General features: G+C 51.6%; 1 protein-coding gene across 1 annotated transcript in view; it reads right to left on the bottom strand.

Annotated features, from left to right (window-relative positions):
- Positions 1–327: 327 nt before the first annotated feature.
- ZSWIM5 (zinc finger SWIM-type containing 5) overlaps positions 328–18,510 on the bottom strand; it is a 102,872-nt gene continuing 84,689 nt past the window's right edge. The window contains exons 5-14 of the mRNA XM_054165712.1: positions 14,310–14,489; positions 11,869–12,045; positions 8,313–8,459; positions 7,233–7,370; positions 6,466–6,726; positions 5,904–6,039; positions 4,485–4,642; positions 2,177–2,340; positions 1,787–1,868; positions 328–1,364 (exon numbers count right to left, since the gene is read on the bottom strand). Of these exons, the coding sequence (XP_054021687.1) occupies positions 502–1,364; positions 1,787–1,868; positions 2,177–2,340; positions 4,485–4,642; positions 5,904–6,039; positions 6,466–6,726; positions 7,233–7,370; positions 8,313–8,459; positions 11,869–12,045; positions 14,310–14,489 (2,306 nt within the window). The 3' untranslated portion in view covers positions 328–501. The remainder of the gene's footprint in view (positions 1,365–1,786; positions 1,869–2,176; positions 2,341–4,484; positions 4,643–5,903; positions 6,040–6,465; positions 6,727–7,232; positions 7,371–8,312; positions 8,460–11,868; positions 12,046–14,309; positions 14,490–18,510) is intronic.

The following is an 18,510-nucleotide window of genomic DNA, read 5'->3' as shown; positions in this document are numbered from 1 at the left end:
TTATTTGTTTATTTTTAATTACCCAGGCCATTCTAACAACTTTCGCACTCTGCAACCTTCAGATCCCTCCAGCGACTGCTTCCTTCAGGAAAGAGGTATTAGATTTCCAGGTTAGCTTTTGGTATTGGCAAGGGAGGGCAGGGGCTTGAGCGAACCATCCTTTTTTTCCCCGTGGGTTGCCTTTTGGTTTGTGCCCAAGGAATCTCTGGATCCTCTCAAGTGTGTGAAATGGTTAAAATCCAAGACACAAAAAAAAAAAACCCAAACAAAAAAAAAAGTAAAAAACAAAACAAAAAAACCCAAACAAACAAAAGGGGGGGGGGGAAGAAAAATAAACAACAACAACAACAAACAACGAAGAAAAAAAAAAAAAGAAACAGAAGACCAGAACAGAGCAGCCTCTGCTGATGGGGTAAGGTGATCTCTGCTTCCTTCGTTCTTCTCTCCCGAGTCCCCATGCTGCGGCCAAACCCTGCCAGTGAGCGTGGTGGGGACCAGGGCTCACCCAAACCGTTCCCGCACCAGCAGCATCAGTTTTTTCTTGCCTTTATAGATTTGTTTGAGATTGTCAATGAACTGGGCAAACTGTATGTGCCCGTCCTGCGCCAGGAGGAAGGTCTCCCTGGCCTTGCTGAGGAACTCAATGAACTCCCCGTAGTGCCGTGGGCTGATGTGAGTGAGCCGGGAGTGGGTGGTGTTGATGTAGGCGCTTATCGTCGCGTCCAGCAGCTGCCGCAGAGGGGCTTTGTCGGTGGACATCAGCTTCCCCGAGTTCCTGCGGCCGGGGATGCCGGCTAGCCCCGGGGCCGTCATGGTGCAGCGGCGAAGGATGTCCGAGAGCACCGTTGCACAGTGCACGCTCTTCACCACCAGTGGGATGATGGCCGCCAGCTCATTTTTGCCCAGAGAGTGGCTCAAGGCGCAGGCCCAGAGCACATCATTGATGGCTGGGTGCGTGTCCTGGTTGTAGGCCAAGTTGAGATGCGTCATGGCCAGTGAGGCCAATTTGAATGCCCGGAGTGGGTAGCCCCGGTGCTCCATGTAGCGGGCAATGGTGAAGAGCTGGGTGTAGGTCATGCCGGTGGAAGCAGCGTCGATGACGATCTGGTAGGCGGTCTCAAAGGCGATGTGGTCCTTCTCACAGAGGGTCAGGGCAGACAGGGCGCAGTTCTGCGGGTCCTTCATGGCGCACTGCAGGGCCAGGGTGCGGGCGCAGCTGGCCAGCTCCTCCCGCTGCGGGTAGTCTAGGCTCAGGCGCAGGATGGTGTTGTGGGACATCACTGTAGCTGCCACAATGCTGGTGGCTTCCGTGGGAGTGAACAGCGAGTACCAGCTCTGCAAAATGCTCACCAGGGCCCTCACCCCTGCAAGAAAACACTGTGGTTAGGGCACAGCCCTGGAGCTTAGCTCAGATCATGGGGCTCCTCTGAGTCCTGGATGTTTGGAGCTGGTGCAAAGTCAGTCTGCAGTTGTGAACTGCTGCCTCTGCCCCAACAGGAACAGGGCACAGTGGGACAGTGAGAGACTACTCTCTGCTGACATGTTACAGGGCACAGCAAACACTGCTGGCCTGACCTGAGTACAGGGGACCTAAATCCAATCCTGAGCCTGTCTATTGCTGTGGCCCCAGGCCTGCTAGCTGGTGCTCTGAGGTGCATCCAGTTACCCAGGAAGAAATGGGAGACTCAGGAGAACTCAAGATGCCCAGAGCTACGAATGAACCTAGAATCTCTTTTCCCACCCGCTCTTGCCACATGCAAGCTGGACCCCTCAGCAAGGCACTCACCCACTTCAGTAGCACACGTCACCAGCCACCTCACCATCTCCCGCCGCCGCCAGTTGAGGGTGGACAGGGTCATGCGCATCACCTGTGAGGCAAACTCAGCATTACCAGCTGCCCCACAGGGCTCCAACGAGGCCACCCAAGACAGCACTATTCTCAAAAAGTCCCTGTGGGCTGGCTGGCTGCTCACTCCCCAGCACTGCCTTGCTTCCACCCGAACTGCAGCAGGTACACGGGACTCCCCAGGGCTGAGCTTCCCTGTTAAGGGCCATGCAGGGATGAATTTACTCTGTCCATGGGGGACTGCCTGCTTGGTGGAAGACCATCACCAATGTACTGCTGCTGCAGCACAAGGGGTAAAAGGGCATCAGCACCCCCGGTGCCATCTCATACCTGGAGCCCCAGCTCCAGCGCCACATTGAGCAGCGTTGTGTCCGAGTTGCTGTCGGCTGGCGTGGCGATCTTGAATGCATCCTGGGCCAGCTTGAAGATCAAGGAGGAGGAGTGGATGTTCTTCTGGATGGCCTCCAGTACTGTGCGTAGGCGCAGCATGTCTCCTGGGTGAAGGTACAAATGGTCAGATGGCTCAGCCTCCCCCAACCTTGCCCTCAAGCCCCATGTCCTGTCTGCACTGAGTGGTGAACATGGTTCAGCGTGGTTAGGCCCCCTTGGACATGCATGTGGAGAGATGCACAGGGATGCCAGATCAGGTTCTGCATTTGAACAGCAAAATAGGGTGTCCTCCCCAGGAGGTGGCACATCCTACAGCACCTGTCCTTGTTCAAGATCCTCCTCTCACAGGGAGGACAAGCAGCCTGAGTGATCCCAAGCATATTTCTGAAGGATTAGCAGACATCTCCAGGCACCTGGATGTTCCACCCTAGGCTCAAGTTTGACAGCTCTGGACCAGATTCTTCCCAAAGGAGGGGATGTGGGGAGATGCCCAATGCTGAATGGCTGCAGAAAGGTCTCCTCTTAGAAACATCATAAATAAGAAGGGCTGTTTGCTGCACATACACTGTCTGTCTCATAAAGTCCCTTCCTTCTGCAAGACTAGAAAAGGCTGGGCCACTCACTGTGGCTTGGTTCTGCATCACCCAAGTTAGGCACAAATCTCTCTTGACTGAGAAAGACTGAGATACTCCCAAAAATGAGGGCTCCTGGCACAACACCAACTGATGATGGTGGAGCTCCTGCCACAGGAGACCAAGGGTGCTGTAAGGATACATGATGGCAGTGGGAGACAGGGCAGGACCTTGGAGGAGGGACCCATCAAGACATATAAATGATCCTACATCTGGATTGGGTCAATCCTCCTATCAGCCCTTGTGGGACACAGGGCAGGGAGAGGACCTCTGACATGGATGCAGACTGGAGATGTCAACAAGCCACATCAGGTCTCTCTGCCTAGCTGTTCCAGAGTCATGTCCCATAGTCATTAAATTGTGAACAGATGAACCTCATGCACAGAAAACCAAGTAACACAGAGCAGTGTGAAAAACCTTGAGCTGCACTTGGGCACAGAGAGGAATCTTGGGTGACTAATAGCTAAAGATATCGCCTGCCACCCACAGCGGCCGCTTGTGCTGCCATCAAAAGCCAGCCCTCCCTAAAACAATTTGCGGGGGCATGGGCAGGAGAGACTGTGAGGACACAGGATCACATCAGGACATGCTGCAGCAGGGGAACACCCAGGGAAGGGGATGATGGGAAAAATATACATAATCCAAGGGCCCTAAACCCCTGGCATAAAAACCTCATCCCCATTAAGGGCTGGAAGGGAGAGGAAACTAAGGATAAGCCAGGTACCAACACTCCATCAGGGCACTGCAAGGCAGGGGCAGGATGCCATCAGCCCTAGAAAAACAGCCAAGAGGAGGAAGGCTGGAAGGAGAGAAGAGGCTGCTGAGGCAGTGAGGCTGGAGCTTTCTGACAGCTCATTTACTTTCCACCTTACTAGGGAAGCAGTGCCTTCCCCATCAAGCTGGCAGCACCAAGGGCTAGGAAGCTGCCACAGATGGTGCAGGAGAGTAGCAGGCAATGATAGCTGCTCAGTTCTCTGGCCCTCATGGGACACAAGGCTTTCACTGTCCTGGTGGGGCTGGTTTCTGGACACAGGAATATTTAATGAAAAGCTTGTGCTCACCTTCATCATTGTGCTTGGGCAGGAACCAAATAGGCCTGAGAGACCAGCTTGCAGCTGGGACTCTGGTTTCCCACCCAGCACAGCCATCCCCATCTCCATCTCTGCCAAAACCTACATGTGCTTTGGTGCACAGGGAGGTCTTTTCCCTCCTACAGCTTGTGTAAGATTATTACCACAAGGCAGGAAAAGAAAAAGCAGAGGTAGAAAGAGAAGCAGCTTCAAACTGAACTATGGGATAAACTCATGACACATCTGGCAGGGCAAGCTGATCTGGCAGCTGACCATGCTGCAGGATAGGCATGGTCCCACATCACCCAGACACACTACCCAGGATCTGCAGCACTGTGGCTGGCATCCCTGCAGGCTTGCCTGCAGCTCCTGGGAACCCCCAGTTCTGCCCTATGAGAGCACAAGGTCTGAGGCCCTCTGGGAAGAGAGCAGCTGGCTGCCAGTGGGGCACTCAACCATTCTCTGCCAGTTCAGAAGGGAGTGGAAGCAGAAGCTCCCTCTTTTCTCCAGAAAAATCTCTTGGATGCTGTTGTCCTTGCCACCAACCCTTGGCTGCTGTGAGCATGGTGGAGGCCAGCTCGCACTGCTGCGACTCCAGGTGCCCCAGGGTGAACCAGCGCGGGTATCTGCTGGGGACCACTGAGACGAGGTGGTGGGGGTGAGTCACGTCGCCGCTTGGTGCTGTGGTCTCCAGGACAGGCAACCTGAAGAACAAACAGCAAGAGGCAAGATCAGAGCCCTGCCCAACTCTGGTTTTGTACCCTCTGCCCAAGGCAGCAAGGCAAGGCATGGTCTGCCCGTAGGCAGCTGCCTGCAGCACTGCCTTTGAAAGCATCCTGCTGCCGTGCATGTGTGGTGGCTCCTGAGGCTGCATGCTCAACACATGGGCACAGGGATCAATTTGAGACCAACTTGAAAGGAGGAGAATGATCCATGAAGTGATTTATAAACTTGTAAGGAGAAGCACAAGCCTCAGGAAAGAAGAAAAGAAAGAAAAAAACCGAAAAGGCGGCAAAATCCCTCCTCCCTCCCCACTCCTTTCATGTCAGAGCACCCAGCAGAACTCTTGGCTTTATCATCTGGTTCTTTTTAAACTGCCCAGTTGTCATCAGCACACTTCCCCAAGGCCCCCACAGCCGGTTTGGGTTACCCGCTCTTGTGGGGTTATCTAAAAGCCTGGAAAACTCAAGGGAGGAAGAAGGTAAGGAAGGGGAGCAGGAGTCCAACATCACAGCCATGGCGACACCACCAAACTGATTCTTACACCTCTGAGTTGGTGTTGGTGTCACTAACTTGATGGCCAGTCAAGGTCTTCAGGAGGCAAACTGTCCCCCTGGACAGGGAGAATATTCAGCTCTTTGCTCTCTGCATGTACAGGCTTGGGGTACTCATGAGGCAGCAGAAGCCCAACTTTCCCAGCCCAGGTCAAGTCAGAGAGACCCCAGCACAGGAGGTCCCAGCCAGGAGCACAGGATGAGTGTTAACAGATGGTAACTCTGCTTTCCACCCAGCTCTGAAACATCCTGGAGCAAATCATCTGCCCATCTGTGCTGGGATAAAAAAGCCCTTCCTATGGGCAGGGAGGGCTGCAGGGTGCCAGAGGCCTGACAGACACAAAAGAGATGACAGCATCATGCCTGCCTGCAACCTGCTCCAGCAGATGACGTCTGACACCAGGACAGGGGGATAGTGGTCCAGCCTGGGGCAAGGGACTGGGCAGAAAGGGCTGGACCAGCAGACATTACTGAACCCATACAAATCCCAAACAGAGAGCAATTGTCTCTGCACTGCTGCTTGGTGTGTGGGCAGGCCTACATAATACACAGGACAATCCTAGGGATGGCAAGCTCCAAGCCTGCCTCCAACTCTCATCCCTGCTCTAAGGCTACAAAGTGTTCTGGCCTCCTGTTGGAACACAGGAGAGAGGCAAACCCAAGGCAGAGACAGAGTAAGACATGCACCAACCTCATGGCCCGCAGAGCCAGCTTGTATGCCAGGTCTGCATCGTGGGGGAGCAGGGCTGAAAACAGGTATTTGGCAAAGGTGTGCATGGGGACGCTCTCACGGTGGATGACTTCTCCCAGGCCGCTGAAGGGACCACCTAGGTGGAAGCAGAGTTCATCAGCCATAATTAGCACAGCAGGATCTGTGGCTGGTGCTTGCACCATCCCAAAGTCTTGAGGATCTGCTCAGCAGCTCTCTGGTGTGTAACTCAACTTGGATCCAGGGTAAGAGGTTGCTCTTTCCTTTTCTATAAAACCCTTTCACGTTCAGAAACTGAGACCACACGCTTAGTACCCCTCTCTGTACTGAGGGGTACTGAGGCAGTCTTGCTACAGGGACATCAGCAGACTTTTGCTTTACCAGATGATGGGGCAGAGCAGACATCCTACAGGCTCAGTGTCACATGGACAGAGAAGCAGCCAGGCCAGGGTCAACCAAGCATAAACCTTGGAAAGGGGACCCCAGAGATGTTATCAACACTCAGCTAAGACACAGAAGCCAGACAAACGGACCAAGTCCCCACCTTCCAGCAGCAAGATGCACTGCTTCCGCAGGGTCTGCACCAACACTGGGTCCAGCTCCAGGTCCTGAAGCCGGGCAATGATCTGCTCCTCATTGCGGCACACCTTGTCCTGGGCATAGAGCCCTTCCGGCATCACTCTCTGCTGACCCATCCCCATCAGGGCCACTTCTAAGGCCAGTGACAGGTAGGACTCGCCACTGTCCTGGCTGCCAGTTGCAATGGGCACATGTTGATACACTGGGGGTTTGGAGTCCCCAGCGTCTGGAATAAGAGCAAAGAGATGAAGCAGGGTTAGAAGATCTGCCTAACAGGCAGAACCACATCAGAAAACAAACCAACCCTCTCAGCTTCAGAAGAAAGCTTGCTGCCTGCTCTCAGTCACTCTGAGATGATGGATAAAAGTTCCCTGCAGGGGATATGGACTTCACTCTCCTTCCTGCTCTCACTTAGACATGCAAGAGGTGTAAGACAAGTGCAATAGGGTGCACCGGTCTCCTCCAGGGCCTTCCCGTGGGCCAGCACACCTCAGCCCAGCTCTGCTAAGCCACTCTCCTGCTCTGGCTGCAAACCCTGGGACTGGGAAAACTCAGGACCACTAGCTCCCTGCCTCTGCACCACAGCTCTGCCTTGGCTGCTCCTGCAAATATGAAGAGAGAGGAGGTTCAGAGTCCAGGAGTCCCAAGCCCTAGACCTGCACCCAGGGTCTGCCTGCTGTGCTTGGTTCAGCTGCAGCCACTGGGAAGGGAAGCAGAAGGAGTCCTCAGTACCTGAAATTTCAAGGCAATTTTCCTCTTCTAATCTACAAGCTTCAGTCAGGGTGAGAAAGAGGCAGCCAATGGGGTTCAGAGGGTGGCCTACCCAGCCCTCCAAGTTGGTGATGGTTGTTGCTCCTCGCTGCAGCAACTCTGCAAAAAATGGAACAGAAATATAATAAAAGTGAGGGATTTGAAAGAGAGGTTCTGCACCCAGAGAAGTTTCTGAGAACACAGGCCCTTTCTTATCCCATGGGAACCTCCAGGGCCAACTCTGGCATGGTAGCTTAGGAGCAGCTCTCAGCAGCCAGCATAGCATGCACACTGCCACAGACATCAGAGACAGCAGGTACCCAATGGAAAAAAGGTGCCCCTAAGGCCACATAAGAACAGCAGCTCATTCTTTGTTCCAGGAGGGCACAAGGGACTGAGGAGTCCCAAGATAAGGTCTATAAAGTCAGACTTCCAGCTATGGACTCATTTGCAATGGGTATCCTGAATGTTTTTGAGAACACAAGCAGAAATCTCTCCAGAGATCACAGGCTCCCAGTGAGCCTTAATAGCTCCATCTTTTGATGGTCTCGAGCTGGCTGAGCTAACAAGCTCCAGGATTCTACTGACCACCAACAGCACTGCAGTAACTGACCTCAGCTCCCTGCCAACTTCAACTGCAGAAGAAGAAATACTGGGCATGCCTCCTGGTACAATTCACTCAGCAAATGCAAGGTGAAGCCAGTTATGGCAGCTCTGCAAACAAGCAGCAACTCTTTAATGAAAGAATCACTTGCATGTGCAATCCTTACAGGCAACCAGACATAGGAACAGTGGGAACAAGAACATCCCTACTCCAGCAGCCTGAAGACAGCACCTGGGCACCTATGTCCTTAGCACGTGTGTACCAAGACAGTTTGTCTCAAGCAATCTGATTCATCAGTTTGTCTTTCCAGGGTCCAATTCCATACAGCGCTGCACTGTCAACTTCTGCCACTCTGGAGAGGGCAGCGCTACTCTCCCAAGGTGGAGAAGACATCCTCAACCCATTGGGACACCCCTGACAGACCTCATGGGATACCTCTCCCATAGCTCTACCCATACCTTTTTTCTGATGCTTATATATTTCCAGCTGCCTTTGCTGCTGCAGTCGCAGGGTGTTGATTATGGCAACAGTTAGTCGGAGAGCTTCTCTGGGATAGCCATGGGAGCGCAGGGCATCCACTCGAGCGCAGGCTGTGGGGACGTGTTCTGCAAGGCAAGGACGAATGCAAGGACATGGCTGAGCCAGAGCAGGATGAAAATTCACAGGAAGGTTCTTATGGAGGGAGAGAACCTGGCAGCATCAGCCTTCAGGGCATTTTCTTCCACTGATATTTCCCCATTTCCTAGCTAAATTCCTGCTCCTTGTTTTGAGTCCCTTTCTCCCTGCTCCTGGCAGGGATACCTCCCAGGAATATTAACTGGATTCCTACCACACTCAACCCACGGCAGCCATGTCAGTACCCAACTCCCCATCTCTACAAACCTCACCCAAAGGAGGAAGCATTTCCAAGGTGGCATTGTTGCAGTACAGCAGCTCTGAACACAGGCTGTGACAACCTGCTGCTCAGTTCTCCTAAAACCTGCACACCTTACGACAATTTCTCTCATCGCTGTGCACCCAAACACTTCTTGGCATCTCATCCAACACTTCCCCCTGCTCTCAGGGGACAGGTGATGACACATGGGGTGAGGCTGTGCATCCAGCAGTGCACTGGTGGCACTGGCAGATTTGGGGTGATGTTTTGAATGGCTTTCTTAACACCTCCACGGAGCAAGCTCTGCAGACCTCCCATCTTTTCTGCAGCTCTCCTACCTGGTGCTTTATTATTAGGAACAGTTGCATGAACATCCCCCCCCCCTACCAAGACTCACAGTTGCTTAGGAATTCATCTGCTCCTGCTGCTCATTGCTCACCTGAAATCACAAGCAACTGTGGAGAGGATTATGACTGAATGAGAAATTAGCAGAAGCAGATGACATGACATACTGCATAACAAGCAGCAAAAATCCCATTTCCTTGCAAAATGTCCTACCCAAGGTGGAAGGAAAAAAAAAGGCAAACACAGAAGATATGAAATTGTGGTAGAGGGTTAACTTCTACTCCTGGAAGAGCTCAGAAAGCTTTGCAAATGCAGGCAACCACCTCCACAAATGGGGTTTCCATATCCCAAAGGCCACTCACAAGGAATACACAAGAGGTTTCAGAAGAAACACATTTGTGAAAGAGCTTCTTGTTGCTCCCTCTATTCTTTGTGTTATAGTTTGAAGGGGGAACTTTAGCCTAGTCCCTGACTGCAAAGACTGAAAGTAAAATAAATTACCATTGGACATAAAAGAAAAATAATGATAAAGTCTACAGAATTCATTGAATTGCTAATGGGAATATAGAGCAGAGGCATGAACAGTTCTCTCTCTTTTCTTCTGTCACTTCTGCTTGCAACTTTTCCTCCCTTTCTCTCTTCTTGTGGCCTTGGCCAGGGTATCTCTGTTTTGACTACTGTGTGAGGTAATGGGAAGGAGAGAGGGAGTGGGGGAGGAGGTGGACAGCTCCAGGGGGGTCTGAGGAGTTTCTGTGCTTATAAATTGCAAAAATATATATATTGTACATATTGTACATATTCATTGCATTTCATATTTCTAGCTTGCAATTTGCTTGTACATATAGAATCATAGAATCAATAAGGTTGGAAAAGATCTCAGAGATCATCAGGTCCAACCTAATACCTAACACCTCATGACAACTAAACCATGGCTCCAAGTGCCACATCCAATCCTTTTTTGAACACCTCCAGGGATGGTGACTCCACCACCTCCCTGGGCAGCACATTCCAACGGCCAATTACTCTTTCTGTAAAGAACTTTCTGCTCACCTTGGGCCTAAACTCCCCCTGGCACAGCTTGAGACTGTGTCCTTTTGTTCTGCTGCTGGCTGCCTGGGAGAAGAGACCAACCCCCATCTGTCTACAACCTCCTTTCAAGTAGTTGCAGGGAGCAATAAGGTCTCCCCTGAGCCTCCTCTTCTCCAGGCTAAACAACCCCAGCTCCCTCAGCTTCTCCTTACAGGGCTGTGCTCCAGACCCCTCCCCAGCCTTGTTGCCCTTTCCTGGTCACATTCAAGTATCTCAATGTCCTTCATAAATTGAGGGGCCCAGAACCAGACACAGTACTCAAGGTGTGAGTACAGGGGCAGAATGACTTCCCTGCACCTGCTGGCCACACCATTTAGCTCTACAGCTAAATAGCTATATAGCTTAATTTGCTTCCATCCTAAACTGAGCTGGTCTGGCAATTTTATGTTGGGGGGTAATTTCAGCCCACCACCATTTGCTAAATGGATGAAATACTCAGCTTCTCGCTGAATTCATCAGTGGAAGCTGCTGAGGACTCACACTCCTTGGCCAGCAGTGAGAGCCTGCAGGGTGCAACAAAGCAAAAGTGCAAAATCCAAAAATTGTGGCAAATACATTAGAAAAATAACATGCACCAAAGCAGCTGGGCCAAAGGGCTTGCCAGAACCCAGACAACGCTAGGGACAGGGGAGCTGTGGACACCACATCCCTGCTAGATGGAGTCCATGGAAGTACTAACCCACCACTGCTGCCTGTGGCTGCAGGGCTGAGGAGACCTGATGCCTGCAGCTAAACTCTTCCCAGAGCAGAAATGTCCCCTCCTGCTCTAGCTAAGCTAGCAGAGGTGTATCAGTAGCCTCCATGGGTACTTTTTAACTTATCTCCTGGCCTTAATAGAAACTTAGTGCCTTCTATTCCAGAAACAGTATGTCTGGACAGCTTTAAATAGTCTCTTCCCATTTGGCTGGATGATGGCAGACCCTGGCTCTTGCAGTGGACCAACAGTGCAGTGGTGGGGTTTGAGCTGTTCTATGTCCATATATTCGCCTCTCAGGTTGTAGAAATGAGGCACTCACCCTCTTCAAGTTGTAGAGGGCTTGTGTCCCCCATTTTGGAGTCAGTCTGAGGGATGACAGCCACACCAGGCATCCCCAAGCCCTTATCTCACTCCTTGTCATCCCAGACATGTAGTTGGCAAGGGTCTGCAGATCTGCCCAGGGTCATGATTTTGCAGTAAAGAAGTTGTATGGCTTGACCTACATGGACTAAAGGTCTACAGCAAACGATGGTACTGGACTTGACTGGTGTAGTATGCCTTAAGCTCACAAAAGGCTAATTGTCTTTAAGGGAAGACTAAAGAATGTAAGAGCAAGGAATTCAAAATCCAGAGCATAGAGCTGTACTTCCCAGGCAACTTTAAAGGGACTTTGAGCATTCATCCCCTGTACTGTGAACAGTGAGAGCTTGCACCGGGGACAGCCAAACAGCGGCAGGATGAAAGAGGACACAGAGAGCCTGGTCCAAGCTGCCCAAGGAGAACCCAGACTGTAAAGATGTGGAGCTTGCTACAAGGACTGTGACTGGAGGGTAGGAGGGTATCAAGTTCTTCTACCCCTCAGGCTGAGGACCAGGGAGGCACTTTCAATCTAGGATATAGAAGCTTGCAAGGATCCAGGGTGGCAAAGCTTCTCTGACGCCTTGGGTGGTTCTTTCCCACTAGCAACCTTGCCCACCCAGGCCATGCAAGGGGCTGATGATTTGCTTACCTAGCCACAGTGGCTGCCCCTGGGAGTTAAAGAGGAGGCTCTCACCCTCCCGCTGGTAGGAGGGAGACACATAGAAGTCACTGCTAATGATGCGCTGCAGGTGGCTGTCCTGCCAGTGGAGGTCACAGCCCTCAATGGCTCGGGTGAACACAGTTCGTCTGGGCCTGGCCAGGGAGTCTGCAAAGAGAAAAAACATCAGTGCCTTGGTAGCATAGGGGATGCCTGTTCTTGCCCCTAGACATGACCTCCCCAGGCAGAGCAACATCTTTGCAATGAGAGCAAAGCCCCACCTGTTTCCACCACAGCTGTTTCTGAGCTAAGCACAAGGGCTCTGGCCCCCGAGCTGCAGCAGATTGCCTTTAGATACCTCTGCCCCCCATCTCTGATGGAACTGCCATCTCCTTAGCATTGCTAAGCAGCTGGCTAGAACAGCTGTCTTGACTAGAGAGGTGAGAACAGAGGCAGGGACTGCCCTGCCATTAGCTTTCTGGTGTTAACCCATTGTCACACAGGAGGCTGATGCCTTGACATGTGGCAGTGCATTCCCACACCTGTGACACCCAGTGTGAGGCAGCTGCTGGGGGCCAGCACTAGGCTCCCTCAGCATTGCTGCCCTGCAAGCACCACAAGCTCTCCTCTTCTGCTCCCAACACAAAGTCTCAGCTTCACTGAACTACACTTGCAACACCTGAAGCTGTGAAGAGAACCACAGGAGCATGTCTGATCTACCCCCTGGAAAATGGGGGGAACCATCAGCTTCCAGCAATCTCCTCCTGCTGAGCTGGAGGGCTGGAAAGGAGAAGACAGCATGGTTTAAAACCCCACTGCTGCTTTGCAGCAGATGTCTGTGGATCCCTTCAGAGCTGCTCTGTAACTTCACTGACATTTCTGAAGCTATCAAATACTGGACAAGCACTTCACTCTGCCCAGACAAATCAGACAAGTGGTCTGTCAGGAGGAAAAGGCCTGTCTGGATCAATCCTGCTATCACTTCAGCCATGCTGCATCATGAGCCGAACACAGCTGGCGGGCTGCAAAATGGGAAGCCCCAAAGGGGATACAACACTGAATGTTAGGTCCTGCAACTCACAAGGATGGGCTGAGTTAAATGCCTTCAAGGGGGGAGAACAAAAGGCACTGCTCAAAGCTGGTCCAGGAAGGCTGGATAAACACACTCCAGAAAACAATGGGAACAAGCAATTAGCCTGAATGCTGCAGGCACCCCGAGGTGGAGAGAAATTAAACAGGTGTTCCTACCAACAGAACTGAGCCTGCTCACTTCACCAGGAAGGGTTTCAGGAATCAGCTGTTCTCCTTTCAGTAATAAAAGAGGCTGGCAACAATCTGTGGCACTTTTTGTGTATTCATGAACATTAACCCTGGGACACCTCCAGGACCCATGCTGCTTTCAGTCCTCTGCCTGGAGAGGCAGAAGCACGGGGACAACGGGAGGTCCCTGGCATGTGCTTTGGAAACTCCCCACATGCCTAAAAACGTGCCCCGAATGCCAGAGCAAATCCTCAGCAGAGCTGGGAACACCATGGGGGAGTCCCAGGGCTAGTGCAGGACATGGAACGAGGCCAGGTTTAAATTAAGCTGCTCCCCGAGGATGAACCCAGGGAGGCAGCCAGGGTGCATGGTCCTGGCCACGGCTCGGGTGGGCTGACAGCATGGCCATGCTCCTGAACCAGTGCTGGGGAACTAATCCCACTCAGAAGAGCGAAGTTTCTTTCACAGCATGGCTGCCAGCTCCCTCTCCTCTTCCCATTTTGGCCACACAATACACCAAAGAGCAATTCCAGTGCAGCAGATGGAAGCATGCTAAGAGCAGTAACTTTCAATTAATGTCTGCTTTCAGGCTTCAATTTAAAGGGATGAAATGCTTCGTCAGGGGTTGAGAAAATATTTTAGCATGAAGGAACAACCCCATGAGTACATTGCCCCATTTGTGCTCCGTGCTTGAACTGTGCTTAACATTCCTGGCTAATGACTTATCTACCACCCGAATCAAAGTCCTGTCACAAGCAGACTCAAGGACTGAGAAAGCAGCTCTGCATCATCTCCAACTCCTCACTCTCACATTGCAGCCCAGGCTTCCAAGCTCAGCTCCACTCCTATTCAAGCAGTGCTGCTTTTCAGTAGAACTCTGTACCCAAACCTGCACAGATTTTTGGGAGTCTACACTCCCTCAAAGTTTGCTTTTAAATGGCCTCTAATTTGATGCCCAACACACAGGTGGCTTCACCTGAGATGTAGCAAAGAGCCAAACATTTCTAAGTGTATCTCGAACTGGAGGCTGTGAGGAGAAATGTTTTGTATTCCTGTGACTCCCAGAGACATCACCACCCCGCAGATTAAGGTCTCTCAGCTCTAGGGTGAGTTTTGACTTGATCCAACTTCTGTGGCCACCAGCTGGATTTCCACTCCCCATCCAGACTCACCTTGGCTGTGCCCGGAGCTCTGGGTGAGCGCGTTGGTGATGTTGGGAAGCTCGTTACCGTAATTGCCATCTTCCAGGGGACAGACATCCATCTCGCCCCACTTGCGCAGCTGCCGGAGCCAGCAGGATTTCTCTTCCAGCTTGCAGTGTGGGTTTAACACCACACACACCCACAGCGCCCCTAAATAAAGCCAAGAAATCAAGGAGGTGGCCACCACCATACCAGTAGGGCAAAGCTCTTCTGTTGCCACACTCATCATGAGAGCCTGCAAGGTTTCCTTGGCATCGGTAAACTCATTTCAGCCTAATGCATGGACCCAGGAGGGGGATTTAGACAGCTTTTAAATAAAAGTAAAACTCCTCTGTAATGAAGCTAAATTATAATCTCTTGAGATGGGGGACAGTGGGGAGGAGGGAAGGAGAGAGCGGCTGTGTATGAATTTGTGAGTGCTTCTGTCTGCCAGGACAAATCTACTGTTTGAACTGCACATCAAAAGCATGCTTAAAAACACCCTGGCAAGCTGCAGAGTCTGTATCTCCAAAGACTAACCTGATTTTGATCCTACCCACGTTCCAAGTGCTTTAAAGCCTGCTCCAAATGCTATTTCATCTGCCATTGTTCTTCAGGCCATTTGCATTCAACTATTTAAGAAAGGAGATTTGGTGCATTTTCTTACTTTTTTTTCCCCCCTTTTTTTTGGTAAATCCCCAGCAGCCCCCAGGCTGCAAAGGAACCTGGATGTTGGCTTGACACCTTGCAGGCAAGATGCACGGTGCAAGTCCTCCAGGTCTTGCAAGCAAAGGTGTCCAGCTGTAAGATGACCACGCTGGCACCCTCTGGCTCAACTATGGGACCTTACAGGCCTGATGATTCTGTCTTCTGTGAGAGGCAAAACCAGGCCAAGAACATCCATCGTCATTAAGATCCATCTCATCCCTCATAAGACAGGGCTGATTCTGAGGCTGCTAACCACACCTTGCCAACTTCCCTGGGTCATCCACTGCTCTGAAAAGGGCTCCAACCACCCTGGTAAGTGCAAATCCACAAGTTCTCCTTTTGCTAATTGCATTTCTGCTCAAAATTTCCCTGCAATTCTGTCAGGATACTGCCTGTCCCCTCCCTTGTACTTGTCCCATGGGATTCAATGGCTGCTTGCTGGCACAGCTAGTGTGCAGCGTCTCCAGGGATCCCTCTAGGCTGAACAACCCATGCTGGATTGTCAGACACCTGAAACACAGAGCTCAGCCTCCCACTGGAGCACCTTTCCCTACCTTTCCTCCATGGGCCCAATGAGAAACTAAGCACCTTCCTTCTCCCGCCCAGCCAGCAGCTGTCCCCCACTTCTCCATCACTCACAGAGCAAAAGTTCCCATTCCAGATTGACAGCCAGCAGCAGGACAATATCACTCAACACAACTCAGCTGCATGGCGAGGGGATTCCTCCACATGTCCAAATCCCCTCCCTTGCTTGCTGTGTTTTAGGCGGCATCTCTGCAGCTGCAGAGGCATGCCATCAAGCCAGGATGGAACTCCAGCACAGGCAGCCGGAGCAGCCAGCCACTGTTCCAGGCAGCACGAGGCAAAAATCAGGCTGAGCAGCAATATCCTGACTCCAGCTCCACTCTGGTGTCTCCTCACTCCTCTGTGTTCTAGCTGAGCCTTGGTGGTGCTCTTCCTATCAGGTCTTGTGGGCGTGTTTGCTTCAAATCATTAATAAGGCGTGGAGGCTGGGCACGTCCAACTCCTCAGAGCAGCTTGGCTCAGCAGAGGAGATGTCATAGCATCACTACGCAGATGGGGCAGGAGCACTGCATCCGGGAACAGGCACATGAAAAGCAACTTCAGGCACTGAAGATCAGCATATCTTCAGTGGGCTTCCCAGTTCAGGAGAGACAGGGATGCCAGAGACAGTCCAACAGAGAGCTAGGAGGATGACTGCCAGACTTGAACATCTCTCCCATGAAGAAAAACTAAAGAGACCTGGGACTGTTTAGTCTTGAGAAGGCTGAGAGGGGATCTTACCAATGTCTATAAACATCTGAGGGGTGGGTGTCAAGATCAAGGTGCCAGTCTCTTTTTGGTGGTGCCCAGTGATAGGACAAGGAACAACGGGCACAAGCTAGAACACAGCAGGTTCCACCTCAACATGAGAAGATGCTTCTGTATAAGCAGGGTGATGGAACACTGGAACAGGCTGCCCAGAGAGGTTGTGGAGTCTCCTTCTCTGGAGACTTTCAAAATGCACCTGGATCCATTCCTGTGTAGCCTGCCCTAGGTGATCCTGCTTTGGCAGGGGGGCTGGACTTGATCTCTGGAGGTCCCTTCCAACCTCTCACATTCTGTGATTCTCCTTCTGTTGAGGTGAAACCCTCTATATTCAAGTTTGTATCCACTGTTCCTTGTCTTATTGCACACCACCAAAAAGAGATTGGCCCCATCCACTTGACACCCACCCCTCAGATATTTATAAACATTGATCAGATCTCCTCTCAAAACTAAACAGCCTCAGGCCTCTCAGTCTCTCTTCATAGGGGAAATGCTCAAGTTCCCTAATCATCCTTGTGGCTCTCCGTTGAACCCTCTGTCTAGATGCCTGTCTCTCTTGAACTGGGGAGCCCAAAACTGGACAGAGTATTCCAGATGTGATCTCACCAGTGGAGTGGAAGAAGAACCTCCCTAGAATTGCTGTCACTTCCTCACAGGCTCCTGCAGGCTCCACAAGGGCTGCATGGACACTGTGTCTTTGAAAAAAAAAACAGGTCTCAGCTCCCAAAAATGAGTCATAGAATCATACTGGTCCCCAGCTGAGCAGTGGGTGCCTGTGCTTCCTGCTACCCTAAGGGCATAAAACTCCCCCTTTCTTAAGAGTGGCTTTGAGCATTCAGCTCCTGGTGTCAGGCATCCTGGGGCTCTGGCTGGATTTGGGCACCCCCTTCTCAGCAGCACTCATGCCTGTTGCCATTTCCCCTCTTCACCAGGGCTGCCTGTGCAGAAAGCAGCCTCAAAGAAGTTTGGCTCACACCTCTGATGGTGCAGAGAGCAGCTTGGCTGACATGTGGTAAGGAGACTTGGTGCTCCTGCTGTGCCACCCCCAGGAAGGGGATGTGCCTGCTTGATTTTTGGTTCCCACAGCCCAGCTAAGATACAATCCATGGAAGCCTCATGACTTTGCAGCCTATTTTTGGGAGGCTTCTGAGGAGGCATCTTTTGCCTGCCAAAAAGCTGCGCCCCTGGCCTTTCCCGCAGCAGGGAAGATGTGGTGAGGAGGTGGGACAAAGAGGGAAGAGGGATTTGCATCTGTCTCAGCCATGAGAGTTATCTGGGAGATGGAAAAGAGAGGTTTTTTGAGCCCTATGGTCAAGAGACATCAGCTGACAGCACAAGTGACTCCCGTCCTGAGCCGAAACACCATGCCAGGTCAGACTCTGTGTCTCTTCACATGCTGCAGAAACCTTCATCTGAACTTCCTGATGGCAGGAGGTTAAGTGGGGAACAAAGCAGCAGATCACGATTAAGCTAAGCCTCTAAACAAAAATGCTTTTTGATGACCAGGCTGGGTGCAGGGATGAGGGAGGAAGGGCTGGAGCCTTCCCCGCTGGCCCCACAGAGGACAGGCGCTCCAATCCCGCGCCCAAGTTTCCGCGACCATCAAAGAAATTCTCTCGTTTCCCACAGGGTCGCTCCCTGGCTTAATCTGCTGAAATTCCCCACTGTAAACAAGTGGCTGAGATAAATAACCCCGTCTCCAGGCAGATTAAGGTCAGGCTGCACTTCAGCTGGTTTTTGGTCTATTTTTTGTAATTAGGCTTTAATCGTAAGTACTAATGCGCCAGGGCCAACACTCCCACGCCGCAGAGCTCTCCAGCCAGCAGGTCTTTCCTGCAGCTCCCCAGCAGACGGGGCAAGAGCTGCTCAGTTGCCAGGACACGTGGAAGCAAAGGATGCCCTTTTTTGGGGGGGGGTGTTTTAAATCATTATTTTTTTTTAAATTTCATTTGTTTGGTTGGGATTTTGTTTGTTTAGACTCTGAAATCCTGCAAAATCCTTTACATTTTCCCCCAGCATAAATCCACAATCTTCTTTAAGGCTGATCTTCTTCCAATCCCACGCAAGTCTGTGATGCAGCCTTCGCTAAAATCGATGATTAATTATTAAACGTGCCCAAAATAATTTCCACGGGGCCCGTTTTTCTCTTCCACGT

The sequence above is a fragment of the Dryobates pubescens genome, chromosome 11, assembly GCF_014839835.1.
Source record: "Dryobates pubescens isolate bDryPub1 chromosome 11, bDryPub1.pri, whole genome shotgun sequence".
Lineage (NCBI taxonomy): Eukaryota > Metazoa > Chordata > Aves > Piciformes > Picidae > Dryobates > Dryobates pubescens.
The sequence above is the reverse complement of the archived record's forward strand: the minus strand, read 5'-3'. Positions and strand labels throughout refer to the sequence as shown.